Source organism: Tachyglossus aculeatus, chromosome 5 (assembly GCF_015852505.1).
Source record: "Tachyglossus aculeatus isolate mTacAcu1 chromosome 5, mTacAcu1.pri, whole genome shotgun sequence".
Taxonomy (NCBI): domain Eukaryota; kingdom Metazoa; phylum Chordata; class Mammalia; order Monotremata; family Tachyglossidae; genus Tachyglossus; species Tachyglossus aculeatus.
The window spans coordinates 97481531-97503796 of NC_052070.1; the positions used below are offsets into that span (position 1 = coordinate 97481531).

General features: G+C 46.6%; 1 protein-coding gene across 2 annotated transcripts in view; it reads right to left on the bottom strand.

The window, feature by feature from the left end:
• The window catches only part of SLCO3A1 (solute carrier organic anion transporter family member 3A1), a 344892-nt gene extending 326127 nt beyond the window's left edge, over positions 1-18765 (bottom strand). For both annotated transcript variants that reach the window (XM_038747216.1, XM_038747215.1), the window contains exon 1: positions 18468-18765. In XM_038747216.1, coding sequence (XP_038603144.1) covers positions 18468-18653 — 186 coding nt within the window. In that variant the 5' untranslated portion in view covers positions 18654-18765. The remainder of the gene's footprint in view (positions 1-18467) is intronic.
• Positions 18766-22266: the final 3501 nt, after the last annotated feature.

Here is a 22266-nt window from a genome sequence, read left to right on the forward strand (position 1 = left end):
ACAGACATAGAAAAGTTAAGCGATTTGACCAAGGTCACACAGCAGAATTAGAACCCCGCTCTCCTAGCTGCCAGGCCCTGCTGCTGCTGTAACATTTATACCACTAGGAGCTGTTTCTTTATGATCTTCCAACAGTTACACTTTTGGGAACAGTGAAAATCCTAAAGACACTTCCCAACCAGCAGAAATAATAATACTAATGATGGTATTTGTTAAGTGCTTACTATGTGCCAAGCACTGTTCTATACATTTGGCGGGGGTGGGGGGGGCGGCACAAGGTAATCAGGTTGTCCCACATGCGGCTCACAATCTTAATCCTCATTTTACAGATGAGGTAACAGGCACAGAATTTAAGTGCTTTGCCCAAAGTCATGCAGCCGACAAGTGGCAGAGCCGAGATTAGAACCCATGACCTCTGACTCCCAAGCCCGGGCTCTTTCCACTCAGCCACGCTGCTTCTCTAATACCGCTACTGCTTCTTTTGACCTTATTGTAGTGTTATTTTTTTACTGACTTAGCTTGGTTATCTATGAATTCCCTGTAGTCAGGTACCGTATCTGATTCAATGTCTTTGCACTATTCTCCAGGGCTTGATTAGTGCTCTGCAGAAAATAAGCATTTAATGAGTGTCAGAAATAATAACAATAATCTTTTCTCCTTGTAGATTTTTTTTAACCAAAAGTGTTTAATTGGTCCAAACTATTTTTCCATGGAGAAAAGCAATTAATCTTCCAAAACAATGGACTTGCCTTCTATGACCTTTTCCTGAGGTCTCCTCCTAGGAGCAGAATGATCATGATTTTGCCACATCTATGGTTTGTATCACCACCCTGTACTTGGTTAGTGCTCAGAAATTTTCAGTGCAAAAGGAACTACCAACAGCTGAAATGGGTTGAGATAAGTTTTAGTCTGAAAGCCTGACTCACAACCCCAAAGAGGGAGGCAGTGTGGGCCTACTGAAAAGAGTAAAGGATTGGGAGTCACTGAACCCAAGTTCCAACCCCATCTCTGCCACTTGCCGGCTCTGTGATCTAGTGCAAATCACTCTACGCCTCACGTTCCTGATATGTAAAACAGGGATAAAACAACTGTTCTCCTCCCCTCTTGGACTGTGAGTCCCGTGTGGGAGAACACAGTAAGCATTAAGTTATTATCATTATTATTATTACTACATTGCTTCACCACTATGAAACTTGCCCTTCCACAACCTGTGGGAATGGTGGGGATGTCCAGTGTGGCCTAGTGGAGAGAGCCTGGGCATGAGAGTCAGAGGACCTAGCTTCTAATCTTGGCTCTGTCACCTACCTACTGAGTGATCTCCGGCAAGTCACTTAACTTCTTTGGGCCTCAGTTCCCTAATCTGCAAAATGGGGATTCAATACCCATTCTTCCTTCTACTTCCCTTGAGCCCCATTTGGAGCCTGATTATCTAGTACCTACCCCAGCATTTATTACAATGCTTGGCATACAGAAGGCATTAAAAAATACCACAATTATCATTACGTCAGTGTATACCTTTGAGCCTCTCAGGAGGATAAATCGGACCACAGCCAGGATACTGTGGCTTAACAGTTCTTCCTCTCTGACAAGGGGGATCAAATCTTTAATGACAAGTGTTCATGAGCTGGAAAACATAACTGCTCTGAATGGGTAGAACCCAGAGCTTCCTGCTCTTGCTTCTGCACCTGTGGGGATTTCCGTATTTATTTTCCTTCACCCTAAAAGGGTGGTTCTGCTTGCCCCACCCAAACTGGGCTCCGAAGGGTCCTTAGTGACAGAGGAGGTGAGAGGCAGAGGATAGGAAGCAATGGACTTTATCCTGCCGACTGGTAAGAGCAAAGTAAATGAGTGACAGCTCATTTGCTGAACTGGCCACATCCTCCTCCCCCGACCAGCTCTGCTCACTCAGACTGAAATAGTGACCAAGAAGTAACAGACTTGAAAAACCACGACTCAACTTCCTTATTCCTCTGACCAAAGTGTTTCTGTTAAGTCATGCAAAGTACTCCTCTTGCATTCACTATGCCTCAGTCAATTTTAGATAATGAAGCTTGACACATGATGAGAACACACAGATAAGAGGGTGAATCACCAACATGTCTTTGCCTTAGAGGAAAAGCAGAAATACTGTGCCCCCCCCCAAAAAATCGATGAGTCTGGGATAAAGAGAAGAGTTAAAAAGGAGATTGTGAGGGTGGAGTAGTCATCATTCTTAGACCATTTTAAGATATTAGGAAACATTATTGTAACTCTTTCTAAGGATGAAGTTGAAAGTAGTTTGTTTTTTTTAAATCAAATGTTTGCCTCCCCTTGATGCCTGCACTGGCTTGTAAATTCAGGCAGGCTCCCAAGGCTGAGGCTTGGGTTGGTTATTATAGAGTTATTCCTCTAGGTTGTGTCACATAAACCAGTAATTTAAAGGGAGGCAACCTTTTGAGCCAGGTTGTCAGGACTGGTGTTTGTTTCCAGAGGGAGTCTTAAGAGGAGTCCTCTAGATTGCAAACTCCACATGGACAGGGAACATGCCACTGATCCTGTTGTAGTGGTACTCTCCTGTGCACTTAGTATAGTGCTCAGCACCTAGTAAGCACTCAATAAATACCATGGATTGATCTGAACACACATGCAAAGAGGAGTTAACACGGCACCCGATTAATCAGTGTCTACTTAAAAGCCTACAAACAGGGGACTAGAGTTGAGCATAGCGCCGACTGACTCAAACTAAACTTAGAAACAGCAACGCAGCCTCCTCCACCTGCTTTCGTCCAAACGCCAACTGCTACGTTGCAAAAGTGAACGTCTACCTTTAGGTCTCCACTAATTTCCATTTTGTCCTGCAGCTCCGCCACCACAGAAGCAGCTGGAGGTGGAAGGAAGGTGCTAATTTATGCTTTTCCTTTCCAAAAGAAGACTCTTTCACTTACGGAGAAACCCATTTTTAGGGTGTTAAGACTTCCACCCTTTGCGGTCCTTTTTTTTCTTTCCCAGTGTTTTCTTAGATTACAGAGAAAATACAGCACATCTGCAGCTGTGCTGCTGCACAGAGCAAGGCCTTGCCCTAATCCTCTCTGGCACACGAAACTGAGAATGGTATCTGAGGGCTTTGCTGTACCGATGATTCGGCTCACCCAGCTGCTCCAAATGCCCACCCTGTCAACTGTAAATCACCCCTCACCCCATAACCATTTCTGAAATAGGGATCGATCTCTCTAACCTCTCAGAGTCAATTCCTTGTGATTGTACAATTGATGAAAGGTTGCATCTGAGGACCACGACCACCCCTTAAAGAAGCAGAGTGAATGTTGATATGGGAAGGCTATAGGCTGTAAGCTCGTTATGGGGAGAGAATGTGTCTACCAACTCTGTTATATTGTATTCTCCCAAGTGCTTAGCAGTCAGCCAGTTAGTCAATCGTATTTATTGAGCATTTACTGTGTGCAGAGCACTATACTAAGTGCTTGGAAGAGTATGATATAACAATAACACATTTCCCACCTACAGCGAGCAACAATGCTCTGCACACAGTAAGCTCTCAATAAATATGATTGATTACTCAAGAACTAAAGAAATTAGGTGTCTTGCCCAGGGTGGTACAGCAGACAAGTTTCAGAGCTGGGACTAGAACACAGGACTTTCAGCCCTAAGACCTGTGCTGTTTCCACAGGCCAGTCTGCCTGACAGTATATAGGGCTAAATATGAATGCTAAACAGAACACCAGGCAGGACAGTACTTTGGTTTAAATCAATGAGGTTTCATTTTCTCAAATTCAATGGATTTCTAATTTTACAGATTACATCTCACTAATTATAGTTTGCAGGAATCCAGGGCCACCGGCTGCCTGTTTATAACATCCTTATTTTCTGCAGACAGAATACATTCAAAAATAGTTTTGAAGCATAAGATTTCAGCTATCCTATTTTAAAGCTGAAACACTCCATTAGAGAATGGCATCCCAATTAACATCTTCCCTTTTTTAAGCTACTATCATTCTTTGTCCATGAGCTGGAGGTAGGACGAGGGCGTGAGGCATGAGGTTCTAAGCAACACATTTTTTTTCTATTCAGAGACAAAATGATGTACCTTTTTCAAAATGATGTACCTTTTTCTAAATGTTTTGCAATAGTTTACCCTTTGGAAATACAGTCTTACATCTTTTCATCTCACAGAAGACTATTTAATCCAGTTTAGATGGATGACCTACATATAGCATGCTCGGCATTAGGTAGAGCATACAAATACAAATATAAAGGGAGTTACTGGGTTCTATTTCAAAAGTACCCATAATTTTGTACAAGGCATGTGGATGCAGCTCCATTCCAAATTTGTATCCTAAGCCTAAGGAGAACACTTGTTTGTTGTGCCAATATTTTTTTCTGTTTTCTTAGAATTCCTTTCAGCTGGACATATGGCTTTCTGAAGCAATGTCGTCTTGTTATTTGGCAAGGAACTCTGTAGCATACCTCGATTTTCCTCAGACTGCTTTAACTAGCATCAAACCAATCTTCCCATCAGCCCTAATGCATTAAGTAGATGGCAAATATCCCTAATTGAAGAAGAAGGAATCTTTCTGAAATGATGAGGGTGGCAGCAGGAGTAGAGGTAGTCATAAATCATTGGATCTTGAGGTCTATAATAATTACAGTTGTTAAGTGCTTACTATGAGCCAGACTCTGGGGTAGATACAAGGTAAGTAGGTTGGGCATAGTCTCTGTCCCACATAGGGTTCACACCCTTAATCCCCATTTTGCAGATGAGGTAACTGAGGCACCCAGGAGTTAAGTGACTTGCCCAAGATCACACAGCAGACAAGTGACAGAGCTGGAATTAGAATCTAGGTCTTCTGCCTCCCAGGCCCCTGCTCTTTCCACTAAGCCATGCTGCTTCTATAATAATAAGTATGCTATTTGTTAAGTGCTTACTATAAGTCAGGCACTGTCCTAAGCACTGGGGTAGATACAAGTTAATCAAGTCATACAGAGTCCCCGTTCCTGACATGGCTCACACTCTAAGTAGAGGGCAGAACAGGTATTGAAACCCCATTTTACAGATGAAGAAGCTGAGACCTAGAGAAGGTAAGTGACTTGCCCATGGTCACACAGCAGACAATTGGCTATAAAGGAAAATCTCTGCTCTAGGACAGCATTGATGGATTTTCTGATTTTTCCAAACCACCTTGAAATTTCTGCTAATTCAAGTGTCCTGCTATAACCCTGGCAGAACAGTTCTGAGCACATGTGACGACGAGGCTGGCTACCTATCCCACTGGTACTCCATAAAGTGGAGGCAGGTTCTGACTTTATGACACCATATCGCTCTTTCAGAGAGGCTTGTTCTGGGAAGGGAGCGTGTCTATCAACTCTGCTTTATTGTACTCTCCCAAGCGCTTAGTACAGTGCTCTGCACACAGTAAGTACTCAATACGATTTTTATAGTATTTGTTAATAATAATAATAATAATATTTGTTAAGCACTTACTCTGTGCCAAGCACTGTTCTAAGCACTGGGGTAGGTACAAGGTAATCAGGTTGTCCCACTTGGGGCTCACAGTCTTAATCCCCATTTTACAGATGAGATAACTGAGGCACAAAGAAGTAAAGCGGCTTGCCCAAGGTCACACAGCAGACAAGTGGCAGAGCCAGAATTAGAACTCACATCCTCTGACTCCCAAGCCCGTGCTCATTCCACTAAGCCACGCTGGTTCCATACTGTTAAGTGCTTACTTCTTTCCAGGCACTGTATTTAAGTGTTGGGATGAATACAAGCAAATCGGGTTGGACTCAGCACCTGTCCCACATGGGATTTACAGTCTTAATGTTCTTTTTACAGATGAGGTACCTGAGGCACAGAGACATGAAGTGATTTGCTCAAGGTCACATAGCAGGGAAGTGGCAGAGATGGGACTAGAACCCAGGTCCTTCTGACTCCCAGGTGTGTGCTATACCCACCAGACCATGCTGCTTCTCATGATTGATTGACTGAGGAGGGAATAACCCACCCTGAGATATTAAAGAGTGCAGCCTAGTTGGGAAGACCAAAGAACTGGGTGTCTGGAGACACAAATTCTAATTCTAGTGAACTTGAGCAAGTCACAATTTCTTGGTGCCTCCGTTTCCTCATCTGTAAAATGGGGATCAAATATTTTTCTCCCTCCCTCTTAGACTGGGAGCCCCATGTGAACAGGGACTGTATTCAATCTGACTATCTTCTACCTACACCAGAACTCATCAAGTAGTGAGAGCTTATTAGATAGCATTATCATTACTGTTACCATTATATTTTGGTCTCTGAGTCCAAACTGACCAGATCCTGCTCCAGGCACATACAGATTATATGTATCTTCTGTTCTCGATATACACGCACTCCCTTGGTGACCTCATTCGCTCCCACGGCTTCAACTATCATCTCTACGCTGATGACACCCAGATCTACATCTCTGCCCCTGCTCTCTCCCCCTCTCTCCAGGCTCGCATCTCCTCCTGCCTTCAGGACATCTCCATTTGGATGTCTGCCCACCACCTAAAGCTCAGCATGTCGAAGACTGAACTCCTTGTCTTCCCTCCCAAACCTTGCCCTCTCCCTGACTTTCCCATCTCTGTGGACGGCACTACCATCCTTCCCGTCTCACAAGCCCGCAACCTTGGTGTCATCCTCGACTCCGCTCTCTCATTCACCCCTCACATCCAAGCCGTGACCAAAACCTGCCGGTCTCAGCTCCACAACATTGCCAAGATCCGCCCTTTCCTCTCCATCCCTACCGCTACCCTGCTCATTCAAGCTCTCATCCTATCTCGTCTGGACTACTGCATCAGCCTTCTCTCTGATCTCCCATCCTCGTGTCTCTCTCCACTTCAATCCATACTTCATGCTGCTGCCCGGATTATCTTTGTCCAGAAACGCTCTGGGCATATCACTCCCCTCCTCAAAAATCTCCAGTGGCTACCAATCAATCTGCGCATCAGGCAGAAACTCCTCACCCTGGGCTTCAAGGCTCTTCATCACCTCGCCCCCTCCTACCTCACCTCCCTTCTCTCCTTCTACAGCCCAGTCCACACCCTCCGCTCCTCCACCGCTGATCTCCTCACCGTACCTCGCTCTCGCCTGTCCCGCCATCGACCCCCGGCCCACGTCATCCCCCGGGCCTGGAATGCCTTCCCTCTGCCCATCCGCCAAGCTAGCTCTCTTCCTCCCTTCAAGGCCCTACTGAGAGCTCACCTCCTCCAGGCCGCCTTCCCAGACTGAGCCCCTTCCTTCCTCTCCCCCTCGTCCCCCTCTCCATCCCCCCATCTTACCTCCTTCCCTTCCCCACAGCACCTGTATATATGCATATATATTTGTACATATTTTTTACTCTGTTTATTTATTTTATTTGTACATATCTATTCTATTTATTTTATTTTGTTAGTATGTTTGGTTTTGTTCTCTGTCTCCCCCTTTTAGACCGTGAGCCCACTGTTGGGTAGGGACTGTCTCTATATGTTGCCAATTTGTACTTCCCAAGCGCTTAGTACAGTGCTCTGCACATAGTAAGCGCTCAATAAATACGATTGATGATGATGATGATGATGTATACTCCTCACCTTGTATTTCTTTTCTGAAGGGAGGGAAACTTCTGCTTCAAAGCATTATTGAAGGCACATCTCCTCCAAGAGGCCTTCCTAAACTAAGCCCCACTTTTCCTCATTTCTCACTCCCCTCTGCTTCACCCTGACTTGCTCCCTTTGCTCTTCCCCCATCCCAACCCCAAAGCGCTTATGTAAATAGCTGTAATCTTATTTATTTATATTGATGTCTGTCTCCCCAACTCTAGACTGTGAGCTGGTTGTGGGCAGGGAATATCATTGTTTATTGTTATATTATTTTTTCCCAAACGCTTAGCACAGTGCTATGAACACAGTAAGTGCTCAATAAATGCGACTGAATGAACGAACTCCCTCATCATTTTCAGGTCTATGTGGCCATAGCACTCTAGTCCTGCCTCACAACGCCCAGCACACAAAGCCTTCATGGTTTAATGGCTATAGCACAGGCCTAGAAGTCAGAAGGTCATGGGTTCTAATCCCAACCCTGCCACTTGTCTGCCTTGTGACCTTAGGAAAGTCACTTCATGTCTCTGTTTCTCAATTCCCTCATCTGTAAAATATGGATTGAGACTGTGAGCCCCACATGGCACAGGTACTATGTCCAACTCGATTTGCTTATATCCACCCCAATGTTTAGTACAGTGCCTGGCATGGGGAAGGGACCCAAGGCCATCATAGGCTGCTGAATCTGGGGCTGAGAGGTCCACAGTGCCACCAGATGGGGTGGGGCCACTTGATACCCACAGGCCTGGCCGAGGACTTGGTGGTAAGTTAGACTCTAACAGGTGCCCATGATGACAAAAGAGTCCTATACCACCTCCCAGCTAAGGGGAAGATATTGGGTAGGTTTTCCTCTGTGGGTTTAAGTAGGGAGTTGGGCAGATTACACACACATGGCTTAGCTATCCCTAGGAATGCCCATACTGGCCATGCATGGAGCTCCCCTTAACCCTAAATCTTCTCCCCTCCTATCCATCTACCCAGCAGGCACCCAGGACTACTGGGAAAATACAATGCAAAATAAACAGTGACATTGCCCACAGCCAGCTCAAAGTCTAGAGTCAGGGAGACAGACAGCAATACAAATAAATAAAATTACAGCTATTTACAGGAGTGCTTTGGGGTTGGGAGGGGGAAAGAGTAAAGGGAGCAAATCAGGGTGATGCAGAAGGGAGTGGGAGATGAGGAAAAGTGAGGCTTAGTTTAGGAAGGCCTCTTGGAGGAGATTAAGACTACCGTGCCTCATTCTTGCCTGTCCTGCCGTCGACCCACAGTCCACGTCATCCCCCTGGCCTGGAATGCCCTCCCTCCCCACATCCACCAAGCTAGCTCTCTTCCTCCCTTCAAGGCCCTACTAAGAGCTCACTTCCTCTAGGAGGCCTTCCCAGACTGAGCCCCCTCCTTCCTCTCCCCCTGCTCCCCCTATCTCTCCCGCCTTACCTCCTTCCCCTCCCCACAGCACCTGTATATGTGTATATATGTTTGTACGTATTTATTACTCTATGTATTTATTTTATTTGTACACTTTTATTCTATTTATTTTATTTTGTTAATATGTTTTGTTTTGTTCTCTGTCTTACCCTTCTAGACTGTGAGCCCACTGTTGGGTAGGGACCGTCTCTATATGTTGCCAACTTGTACTTCCCAAGCGCTTAGTACAGTGCTCTGCACACAGTAAGCGCTCAATAAATATGATTGAATGAATGGAGGAGATGTGCTGTGGAGGGCAGCAATCATGGCACCGTTCCATCCCATCCTCTGCTGCCATCTTGATTCACTCAGAATGGTTGCTATAGGCCACTGATCTGGGTGTCTTGGTCCCAGCAGGGCTCAGCAACATAAGCTGGTTGGTTGCACTTCCTAATTGGCTCTCCACCCCAAACACAGGAACTCAGTGAGAAACTCCATTTAAAAGTTTCAAACTCACGGCACTCAGTTTAAAAGTGAAGTTTCAGCATTAAAGGGTAAAGGCCAAGCATCCACTCCACTATGTTGATTTTCTCTAGTTTACAGAGCATGGACTGGGGTAAAGCTGTGTTATTCTCCCTTTGTGAGGCAGTCTTTGTTCCCAGAGAATAATGAAAGAGCCCTATGTCCAGAACTGAAAATCACTACTGATGAGTTACTTTACCTTCAAGAGCAAAATGAACATTCAACCCCGGATCAGCTTTGCCCCAACTTAGCATTACCCCAACTTCCACGGCACTTTTGTGCTTATGACAAGTGGTGAGGCCTAGTGGAAAGAGCATGGGTTTGGGAGTCAGAGGATCTGAGTTGTAATCCTGGCTCTGTCAATTGCTTGTTGTGTGACCTTGGGCAAGTCACTTAATTTCTCATTGCCTTAGTTTCCTCAACTGTAAAAATAATAAAGGATTCAATACCTCCTGTCCCTCCTACTGAGACTGTGAGCCTTTATGAACTTGTATCTACCCTGGCACTTAGAACAGTGTTTGACACATAATAAGCACTTAACAAATATAATTCATTCATTCATTCAATCGTATTTATTGAGCGTTTACTGTGTGCAGAGCACTGTACTAAGCACTTGGGGAGTACAAGTTGGCAACATACAGAGATGGTACCTACCCAACAGTGGGCTCACAGTCTAGAAGTCTAAATATAATAATAATAATAATAATAATGTAATAATAATAACAATGTAATAATAATAATAATATAATAATATCCTTTCACTCTGCTGCTTCCCCTATCTGTAATTTATTTTAATGTCCATTTTCCCCTCTAGACTACAAGCTATTTGTGGGCAGGAATCAAATCTACCAACTCTACTGTGCTCTCCCAAGTGTTTAGGAGAGTGTTCTGCAAAGAATAAGTGCTCAATAGTACTTCCGATTGATAGACTGCTTTGCCGAAAAGACTTTTCAAGGACATTTTGGAATTAGCAATCTTATTTCTATTTTATCTCAGAAAAGGGGGCTCATAGACCTAAATTATCATGGCTTTCCCTTCCCTGTATGACTTAGTTCCATGACACAAAGAAGAACCAAAAAGAAGAAGTCAGAATACTGGCTGAAACAGAAACCACAACTTTGAGCCTCTACGATGACAGACAGCTTCCCCAGAGGAGAAGCTCTCTCAGCTCTACTTGATCAAGAACAGTGCCTGCCGATGTAATTGTCAATTAGGTCATTTGGCTCTGTAAGGTTCAGTACTTCAGAAACTGACACAGTTCATTCCTCGTTGAAATTAGATGTGGCCTTAGTAAGTCCGGGGTTTTCCATTATAAATCTGCACAAGTGCAGTTCTTAATAATAAGAGTAATTGTGGTATTTTCTAAATGTTTACTATGTGCCAAGCACTGACTTAAGGGCTGGGGTAGATACTAGACAATTAGGTCCGGTACAGTCCCTGTCCCACTTGTGGCTCACTGTCTAAATAGGAGGAAGAACGTGTTTTAAATCTCCATTTTACAAATGAGGAAACTGAGGCACAGAGTAGTTAAGTGACTCGCCCAAGGTCATGCAGTAGGCACGTGGTGGGGTCAGGATTAGAACCCAGGTCTCTTGATCCCCAGGCAAGTGGTCTTTCCACTAATGCAACCTGTTGTCCTCGCCATCCCCCACCTTCCAGGTCAAGAAGGGGTATGGATATGATCAGGGATTGAATTGGGTCATTTCATTTTTTATCAATTAATAAATGGCATTTTTGAAGCTTACTGTGTGCAGAGCACTATACTGTTTGGGAGAGTGCACTATGATAGCATTGGCATTAATTTATTTCATTCAATCATATTTATTAAGCACTTACTATGTGCAAAGCACTAAGCACTTATATAACAAATGGACACATTTGCTGCCCACAGTGAGCTTACAGTCTAACGGGGGAAACAGACATTAATACAAATAAATAAATTACAAATATGTACATAGGTGCTGTGGGGCTGGAAGTGGAGAGGAATAAATGGAGTAAGTCAGGTTGACGCAGAAGGGAGTGGAAGAAGAGGAAAGGAGGGCTTAGTCAGGGACATGATCCCTGTCCCCAGGAGCTTAGAGTCTGGAGGGGAGGTGGACATTAAAATCATCTACAGAGAGAAGAAATAGCAGAGTGTAATGATGTACAGTTAAGTTCTATATGGTTGGAAGTGGGGTGACTATTAAGTACTTAAGTGGTAAAGATCACAGGGCATGGGTTATGCAGAAGAGAGGGCAAATAAGGGAAATGAGGAAGGCCTCATGGAGATGTGATCTAAGTAGGACTTTGAATATGGTAAGAGTGGTGGACTGTTAGATATGAAAGGGGAGGGAGTTCCAAGCCAGGGGGAGGACATGAACAAGGAATCAGCAGTGAGACAGATGAGACTGATGTATGGTGAATAGGTTGGCGTGAGGAGAGCTAACTGTATGGGTTAGATTGCAGTAGGAGATCAGTGAGGTAAACGCCTAGCAGCTTTCTATCCAAAGTGCATAGTAAAAAACCAACAAAGTGGAAGAGCTGAGTATGCTGTAGGCAGAACACCCAGCAGGTCTTGGGAAAAGTACAGAAGTTTGATCCCTCACCTCAGAGAGCTTGCGATCTAATGGGAAAGACATACCTCATTAACTGATGACACAACAGTTAAGTCTGTGAGTTACGTGTGAAGACATTTTGTTCTTCCATAAGGTGTGCTTTCACCACATGTTTTGGCTAGAATGTTGTTCAAACATTAGGGAATGCTCATCCCACAAAGCAAGTCTGTTTAGTTACAAGACGCTGCAGTGTTGGAATCAATGACCTTGTGAGTGCCTTATGGAGGGTGGTTACTACCACATCAGCTTTCCTTGATGTAGGTTTATTTCAAGATTGAAACCCCAACAACATAGGACAACTGGAAGTACAAAACAGAAGCGATAAAACAACCAAAAATAAGTAGCAATGTAAATGGCAGAAGGAATGGTATGACTGGGGAGGAAGCGGGCATGCTTCCAGGGGGAGGTGACTTTTCAGAGAGTTTGAAAGAGGGGACAAACATGATTGGCAAAGGTGAGTGGGAAAACATTCCCAGTGGTGGACTGAAATGAGCAATGAGGCAGAGATGGGAGGTAAGGTGATTTTCAACTACTTTTGCACTTCTAAAATTAGGAGACCTGGGGTATTGGCAAAGGGGTGTCTGATATTCTTGAATTCTGCCAGTGGACCACCCTACTTGGCTTCCAGTGATGACCATCTGGTTACCTCAAGGCCAATCCCTTCTGGCTCAAGGAAACTAACAACGGAATCTGGTATCACCAGCTCTCCCCTGGCAGCAAGTCCAGGGGAGGAGCTTGAGTAATTCACACGAGGCTCAGCATTCAGACTGCCCCAGAAGCAGCAGAAGGTACAACAGCAGCAGTGAGCCTTTAAAAGGGGAGGAAGGGGAGGGAGGAAGTTAAGGGAAAGGGCAGGACTCTAGGGAAGAGAGAAGGAGAGATTAGGAGTAGGAGACCATGCCCAGGAGAGAGAAGGCAGTAGAAAGAGTCCTGTTCGGGGGGCTCTCCCAAGGAAACCCAAGCACCTAAACTCAGGATCCCAGAAAGGATTTTTCCCCTTGAGCCCAAAGCCTGCCCTGGGCTTCCAGGTCTGCCCGGTGTGGCTGCCAAGGGCTCAGCAGTTGGATGCATGGCTTGTTTTAGCAGGGGACTAGAAGGGAAGAACAATAAGCATGCTCAATGCTGGAAATCTCAGGTTAGTTCTGGCAACAAGCCAATCTTACCAGACATTGGGCATGGTGGAAGAGAGGAGTATGCCCAGGGTGGTGACTGGGCTACCAAGCATAACCACTGTGGCTTCGCTTTGGTGCTGGGACTACATCTTCCAGGAGCCTTGGGGGCAATTGTCCAGGTACCATTGGATTCCCCCTCTTGCCTTTAAGAATTAAGCTAGGACTAACTTCCAGTTTGGCCTGTGATCACTTCTGCCTGGTTCGGTGCTCTCTAGGGGCTGGAGTTGGTGCCAATCTGAGATGATGATGAGCTGGATGCCAGCTAGACCTGGGCAGGGGAAAACCCCTGGATTTCTAGCCCATCATTGGGTCCATTGGGACAGGCCAATTTCGCCTGGGTCCTAGCCAACAAGTCTGCAGTGGTAGAGTTCCTCAAGCTGAGGAAATAGTTATTCTACTTCTGATGTTCTCCTTATTTATCCTCCCCTCCCTCAGGCCAATGCCTCCAAACAAGGCAGCGGTTGAAGGATCCCTTAGTCGTAGAGATAAAATGAAAATAAACTCTCTGTCTCCAAAGCTGCTTTAGCTCAACAGTGGAACAGACCTGCCATAAAGTTCAACAGCAAAGCACGGATAACTTTCCTGAAATGGAATCAGATCAGCCAACTCACAGAACACAGCAGGACCCATGCTGCCGCTGCTCATAAAGAGCAAGGCTGAAGGGATGAGCAGGGGATTTGTGAGGTAATCGTTTCACCAGTGTTCAAGGGTCCAAAATGGATGTGAAGGCCCCAAGAAAAAAGTAAAAGAATCAAATACATGAAAGAAACCAGAGGAGGTCATAGTTAACTCCACAACCACTATGTCCTGTACCACTGAAAAAGAAAAAATAAACAACAACAGCAACAGGCAAAGTGTACCCTCAAGCTGTCTTTTTTTTAAAAAAAAATTACCAGAAATGAACTGTTGGTTCAGTCATTTTTCACCAAATGTCTGGATCAGGCCAGTCTGGAGCATGATAGAAATTATGTAAATGGTAGCAAATTTGTCACTGAGAGTAACTGAAGTGTTCGCAAAAATTAGATTAAGTAAAATGCAGTTTTATTAGTCACCGTGATCATTCTGATGATGACTTCTAAAAATTTTGCAATTTGTTTGGGGGTTTGGTATGTGAAAAAGGATGGCTTGTTGAAAAATAGCAAGGCTGGAGGGATATTGCTTCAACACCAAAGGCAAAGCCATTAAAATCCATTCAGGCCTAATATAGTCTTGAAGTTTTGCATAAACACTCGAGGAGATGATTGCCAACCTCACCCAATAGGAACAAATCGTGTAGTGCTCTTCCCCGAGAAAACAAAAACATATTTTGCATTTGCGGCCCTATCCCTGTGGCCCAGGAAACCCCAGAGATTTTCATTTCCTACATAGCCTTACCCCACACTCGGTAATAACTACAGCCCACTCTTTATTCCCTTGGCACAGAGCAGGAACCATCTCAACAGGCTTCTATAAAACCAGCCGATAAAGTGAGCAGAGAATGACTCTACCATTAGCACTTTTCCCCTTGTGGTTGCCCTTTTTCTATCCAGTCCATGACTTGAGCAGATGCCGTGTCTGCATCTAGGTCATCTTGCAACAGGGCCATCTGAAGCTAGAGATTGAAAAGCGGAGACTACTTTAGTGGTGTCGGAAGCAGCCATGATGCGCTCAAAATGAGTGTGTCTCTCATAGCTGAAAAGAGGAGTGCCCAAGCAGTTGGGAAGCGATTTGGCGGACAGGGTGACTGGATGTTTTCGCTATAGATCACTGGGTTTGTTCTGAAGCTGGCTCTTTGGTTTGAATATTCCCAAATGGGACCAATCTCTGAAATCCGATTCATACCTGGGGCCAAGGGAATCAGCTTGATCCCAGTCATCATAGCTGAGCTGGCGGACAACTGATTGGACAGAACCCCTCTTCTTCCCTGAACATCCCTCACCTACTCAACAGACAACTTAGCAATGACAGCAGTGGCCGTGGGTTTCCCCTCAGGGCAGGTCCCGCTGGTGCAGAAGAAAACCAGACCCGATTGCCCAAATTGATGCTGAAATCCAGAGCAACTTGCTGCCTTTGAGTTCTGCAGCGTGAACAACTCTAGCCGATGAGCTGGTGCTTTCACCAGTATCGCTGCAGTCACTGGTCATTTCTGTTTTTGAAAAGGACCTGGGGGGGGGGGGGGGAATTAAACAAAGCCCCAAACCAGTACACAAATTCCAGAGAGAACATATAAATTTAGGGCATCAGAGATTAAACAGACGGCATGGATTATTTGCATTTACTGTCTTATGCATACTAGGCTAAAATAGCTCATAAAGGAGATATGCAGCACATAGCACAGACATCTAAATGTAAACTTGGGCATAAAGCGCAAATAAAATTCACAACATCCAAGGGCAGAATGCCCATGAAATACGCTACAGAATGTTGCCTATATTGTACAGGATCCAGGCTGATTAGTTATGCAGGGAACATGTCTACGAACTCTGCCATACTCTCCCAAGTGCTTAGTACAGTGCTCTGCCCACAATAAGTGCTCAATAAATACAATTGATTCATATGTGACATAAATGATATATGTAAAACACACCACAAGCATCTGCGTCGTATGTCCACAAATACATACCCTCAGGTTTCACCAGGAGAAAGTTATGAACAGTTGAAATGAAGGAATTTCAGAGCAGAAATCCCAACCAACCATCCCTTTCTGGAACAGGCACACTTCCACGTGCATGCACAGTAGAGCATCCTCTCACCCCAGAGCACCCTCAGATGGCAAGTCAGTTTAAAAAATGGTCCCCACAGATGACTCGGAAACTCACAAAGCCCAAACCACGAATAAGTTGGCTCAGTGAAGCCTGGAGAGTAAATGATTTCTTTCCCTAAGGAAAAGAGATAACAAAGGAGGGTCTGGGATTGTGGGGTGAAGGAGACCCCTGATTTTGTCCTCAGCAGATCAAGATAAAGAGTTCATGCACCTTCTGAGCCTGACCGTATCCTGAGCCTACACCTCACTTTGGGACCCTGGAAGTCACTTTTCAAGGACTACTGCCTCTATTACCTAAAGAGTTCTTCATCCGGAAAGGTGACAGATCAGCAAACACCATCACGGATGTTCATCAGCCAATTCGGTAAGGAGGGAGAGGGCAGGGGAAAAGCCGAAAACTCCCAAGTGACTTTGGCACCTAATAAACCCTCGGATCCACTTACTGTTCAGCTTTGAAAACCACCCCGGAACTCCCTTGTCCCTCTTCTCATTGTATTTCTTTAAAAAGTCCTTCAGACTGTTACCATACAAATCGACCTGCCCAACTTTATTGTTAGTCATGCTAGATGTTGGGTTGGTGACTGCTGGAGGTGAAACAGTAATCTTTGGAGAAAACCGGTAGCTGGAGTGGGATCTGATTCAGGAGTGATCTAGAATTATGAATAAGCAGGCTAGACTGTATGCACAATTTTCTCGTGCATATATTGACTGTACTCGAGCAATATACACTTTGTCACCAATGGAATATTTGGGATGATATTGTAACAGTGAAATGATTTCCAGAGGAGCCTGTCTAAATGCAGCTCAGACACAGGGTGGGGTTCTTACGCTGCAAATTTAAATGGCATGACATATATGCATAAAAGTATATATATGAACATCACCTAGCAGTACCTATATGCAACAGACCATTTTTAATTACTGACCAAGGAAAGTCATTGGGTTCATTGATTGAAACCAGTATGTAAAGTCTGAATCAATGCTTGCCTCATCCAGGTTATACGGATCAATGCCTCAGGAATACTGGTAGCACAAATATCTTCAAATAACTTCAAGAGGGAAGAAGAGGCAATGGATTTGCATATGATTTTCAGGGACCTAAGATAAAATTCTGCCATCCTAAAGGGGATAAATTCAGTTATGGGCCACTGCACTGTATGATGAATGCTCAGTAGAGTTTGCAGGGACCCCATTTCCAGACGTTACTCGGCAAATGTTTTTACGGACACTAGGTACTCTCATGTGAGGCTATTCTTCACCTTCAGCTAGGGTCGGAGTTTATAGATTGGTTGTAGTATTAAAACTGACACGGTTCTATCCCCCGGATATCAATACAAGGCCGCAGAAATCAGGTCCACTACGGTCTCCGTCACAGTGTTTCAATAAAACTCAAACCCAGTGCCATCTATCCAAATGCAAGCTTTGCGTAAACCAGCCAGGCAAAGACTTCAACCCACCACTCCTGAAGGATTTTCCTTTGTACCTTGAAATGTCCTAAAACCAGAAGCCATCCCCCTAGCATCCAAGTTGCATTCTATCTGAGACCAAAAGGTGGAAAATAAAAGGGGGAAAGGGAGAGATGCTAGATGTTCGACAGTGCTGAGTCATTTGATAGCCGAGTAGTTGTGCTTAAGTATTTGAGTATTAAAAAAATCCCCCTCCCAGGCGTGAGAAGAAACCGATTCGCCCTTTCTCTAAAAGATGCACCCGTTTCCCCCGCTCCGACGGACCACCACGGGACATTAGGCTATGAAAGACGGACCAGCCCAAAGTCCACTAACTTGCGACACCCGTCAGGTATAGTAACTTTATCCCCATCGGTGAAAGACGGCTCTTGGAGAAGGGAAAAAGAAAATGCTACCCCTACCTGCCCACCCCCGCAACCGGGATCCGCGTCACACCTGGGTGCATTTCACCTGACTCGAATTCCCAAGCGATCGGAGGTGGTGAAAAACACCTGAAGAAATTGATGTCTAATGGGGGCAAATTCCACCGGTGGCTGGGCTAGGAAGTGAGGCTAAGCTGAAGCCCCAGGTCGGGGTATGCTGTCCGAGCCATCCCCATCCCGTCTCTCCTCTAAAGGAGTAGTGGACACGGTTTGGTCAGGGTTGTTGGATAGTAGGACCGGCTTCGCTCCATCCCACCTACAACCCCTGGGCATCCTCGGCCCACTCACGGACAAGGGGCCTGGCGCTTCCAAGGTGCCCAGCGGCGCTAGGACATCTTCAGCAGCCCCCTCTGATCCCTGGCATCCCAGTTTTGCCTCCCTCCTCCTCCTCTTTTCCCCCGCATCACTTGCTACCCTTAACGCCAAGCTGAGCTCATGCTCAATTCGAGTCCTTGGGCACCCCCAGTCTCGTGCCAGGAGGGCATCGGGCGGGGGGAGGGAGAGGAGGGAGGAGACGAACGGGGGTACTCCCCGGCCAAGCCGGCAAGGGGACTCACCAGGTAAGCGCCCACCGTGCCCTGGGCAAGCATCAGGGCGCACTCGGACACCAGGAAGATCTTGATGTTGGAGAAGCAGGACACCTTCTTTTTCTTTTTCTTGTTCCTCTGCGCCTCATCCCCCTGCAGCTCACCGCTCCGGCTCCCGCCGCCGCCCCCAGAGCCCCTCGGCTTCTTCTCCTGCATCCTCCTCCTCCTCCTGCTGGGCCGCTCCCGCTCTCTCCAGGCACCCGGGCTTGTGTGCGTGCCTGTGTGTGTCTGTGTGTCTGTGTCCCCGCCGGGCGGCAGCAGCAGGGAGGCGGAGGAGGAGGAGGAGCTCCGATCCCTCCCTCTTCTCTCCCCTCCCAGTTCCTGCTCCGATCTGGAGCGGCTAGAAACCTCGGTGCCTCCTGCTCCTCCTCCTCCTCCTCTCCCTTCTCTCCTGCTTTTCTTTTTCTTCCCCCTCCTCTCCCTTCTCTCTTCCTCCCCTTCTTTTTCTTCCCCCCTTCCTCTCTCTTCCTCCCCTTCTTTTCCTTCCCCCTCCTTCTCTCCTCCTCCCCTTCTTTTCCTTCCCCCTCCTTCTCTCCTCCTCCCCTTCTTTTCCTTCCCCCTCCTCCTCTCCCTTCTCTCCTTCTTTTCCTTCCCCCTCCTCCTCTCGCTTGTTTCCTCCTCCCCTTCTTTTCCTTCCCTGTCCTCCTCTCCCTTCTCTCCTCCTCCCCTTCTTTTCGTTTTTTCTCCTCCCCCTCTCCCCTTTCTCCTCTCCTCCCCTTCTTTTCCTTTTCTTCCCCCTCCTCCTCTCCCTTCTCTCCTCCTCCTGCTAGTGGCCACCTCCCTCTCTCCCTTCTCTCCTCCTCGTGCTGCTGCTGTGGCGATGCCAATCTCAGGGCTGCGGGACCAACCGGCACCGCTCGCCTCGCCTCGCCTCGCCTCGCCTCGCCTCCTCCTGAGGACTGCTGCCTCTGCCCCGGGCCCTGCTCCGCCCCAAACCGCCCCTCGGCGGGCACTGCCCCTTTACCCTCCCTCCCCCTCCTCCTCCTCCTCCTGCCCTGTGCCCGCTGACGCGGGCTTGCTGCCACCCGCTTCCCTTCCTCCTCCTCCTCCCCGGCTCGGCCCGCAACCGGGGGCGGCCCGGCGGGTCACCCCACGGGGCCGAGGGAGGAGGCTGCGAGCAGATAAGAAGACGGGCTGCCCGGGGGAGGACCCGCGTGTCCCGGGCTGCCCCAGGCGTCCGACCCTTTCCCGAGCGCCGGTGCCAGGGGAGAAAGGCAAAGTTTAAGCTAGACGTTAGACTGTAAACTCGTTGTGGGCAGGGAATGTTTCTGTTTATTGTTATGTTGGACTCTCCCAAGCGCTTAGTCCAGTGCTTTGCTCGCGTTAAGCGCTCAATAAATACCACTAAATGATTATTTTGTTGTCTGTCTCCCCCTTCGAGACTGTGAGCCCGCTGTTGGGTAGGGACCGTCTCTATATGTTGCCTATTTGTACTGCCCAAGCGCTTAGTACAGTGCTCTGTACACATGAAGCCCTCAATAAATACGATTGAATGAATGAATGAATTACCCCACGTGTTGCTGCAACTGTCAGTCTCTCACCTCACCGTGCCAGGGGAGGAAGTCAGATTGTAGGCTTAAACGCTAGACCGTAAACTCGTTGTGGGCAGGGAATGTGTCTGTTTATTGTTGTGTTGGACTCTCCCAAGAGCTTAGTCCAGTACTCTGCACATATTAAGTGCTCAAATACTATTGAATGATTACCCCACGTGTTGCTGCACCTGTCGGTCTCTCTCACCTCCCCGTGCCAGGGGAGAAAGTCAGACTGTAAACTAGACTCTACACTAATAAGCTCGTCTCTAGACTGTAAGCTCGTTGTGGGCAGGGGATGTGTTGTTGTGTTGGACTTTCCCAAGCGCTTACTCCAGTGCTCTGCACCTAGTAAGCGCTCACTAAATACTATTGAATACTACCCCACATGTTGCTGCACCTGCCATTCTCCCCAGCTGCCCCGGAGGCTGCAGCAGAGGGCAAGTGGGGTGGGGGAGGTTTGGTGCCCTTTGCCCACTGGCTATGTTGGGAAGGCATAAAGGGAGGTGCCCGGGGAAGCATTCGCCCACGAAGAAGCATCTTAAAATAGCTTACATCACCTTCCTTTGGATGGGAGTTCCCTTTTCGTTCTACTACACGACATCTTCAAGACCATTCCAGATGCAGGGAGGGTCTCTCTCGCCCCTAACCAACCCCAGCTCCAAAGTCAGGGGCTGGGAAGGCCTCGTGGCCCACATGGGGGAGCCCCAAAGCCACCTATGCTTTCAGCCTAGGGGAAAAAAAAAACGAGCAAATTTTAGGTTGCAACCTGAGCAGGCCAGCAACTCTCCTGAGCAAAGATCTGATAGGAACCAGCGTATGCCATCTGGTCCAGCACCCTGCCTCCTCTCTTCTGTCCGCTAAACAGTTCCAGGATCGGACACCCATCCCAGTATTTGAATAACCCCTACGAGTCAGTAAGTTCTTCCTTTTGTCCAGCTGAAATCTTGCCAGCTTGAAATCCATTTCCATCTGTTCAGCCCCTCTGTGTCTTGAACCCTGTGGCAAAGTCACCAGTCTGCCGTTCTCCAAATGCCTTCCAAACTGTGAATGAAGAGGAATAAGAAAACAAACCAGGTAGTCCCTGGCACGTGAAATGGCTCTGTGCTTTAGTCATTAGAGAAAAAAAAACTGAAAGGGGAAGAGTAATTAACAAGCTCTGCATTTTTCTTCCTCCTCCCACCCAGTCTCCAGCCAACCAAAGTACCTGGCTCAAACTTTACTCCGACAGATTCTTTGGAATGTCACATTTAGACCATAAACACTTCCTTTTTGTAAAAGCATTTTCTTCCAATATTCCAGAGCCTTTCCAGATTGCTTATTCATTTCCTTTTCATTTCTTTGAGCGAGGTCTGTTTCAAAAGGTTTGAAGCCCATTTTATGGGTGGTGAAACTGAGGAACTGAAAGATAGAGATGCGCTGAAAAATCCAAATGGAATTCTAGTCTTATGACCCCTGGCCTGGGGCTCTCTTTACTCTTCGTGTGACCTAAGTTCTGGGCAACAAATTGCCATTATTTACCACTTTTATTTCATAATTGGTGCATTTTTAATATAATTTTTGCAATCCCAAATCAGGAAAGGGTCTCTTGTGGGAAATTGTATAGCAATTAAGGGAGCAGGAGACAAAACAAAAGAAGAAATGGGGAGGGGGAGGAGGAAAGGAGAAGTGAAGGAAAAGAAAGATGAGGCACTTGTATATAGCACCCTCCAGTGTGCTACATACAATAGGCACTCAATGAATTGTGGAAGCTACTGCTACCCGGGGAACACTGGAGCCTGTGGGTGTTTACCTGTTTCTACCCCCTTGTGTTACTTTTTCACTTCTTACCAAAATAATATTTTGTTTCCTCCTTAAAAATCAGGGTGGGGAGTTATGCTGTGGAGGCTGTTATGCAAGCATAGCTACGAAAATATGTGGAACCTGTCAATCAGTGGTATTTATTGAGGGCTTACTGCATGCAGAACACTTACTCTGCCTGTCTACCCCCTGACTAATCAAGAGTCACAGTGTGTGTTGAGGGAGAGGTCACGTAACCACTGTCTCCCATGTGCCTAGATGTAGAGGAGAATTTGGGTGAGCCAGCAAAGGGAAACCTGAGTTTCTGGATTTGGTCATGCTCATGTCTAAAGAAGTAGCATGTCCTCGTACGAAGTCCACGGGCCTGTGAGCCAGGAGGTCCTGGGTTCTAAGTCACCACTGACTTTAAAGCTCACAATCACCTTGCCCCCTCCCAACCT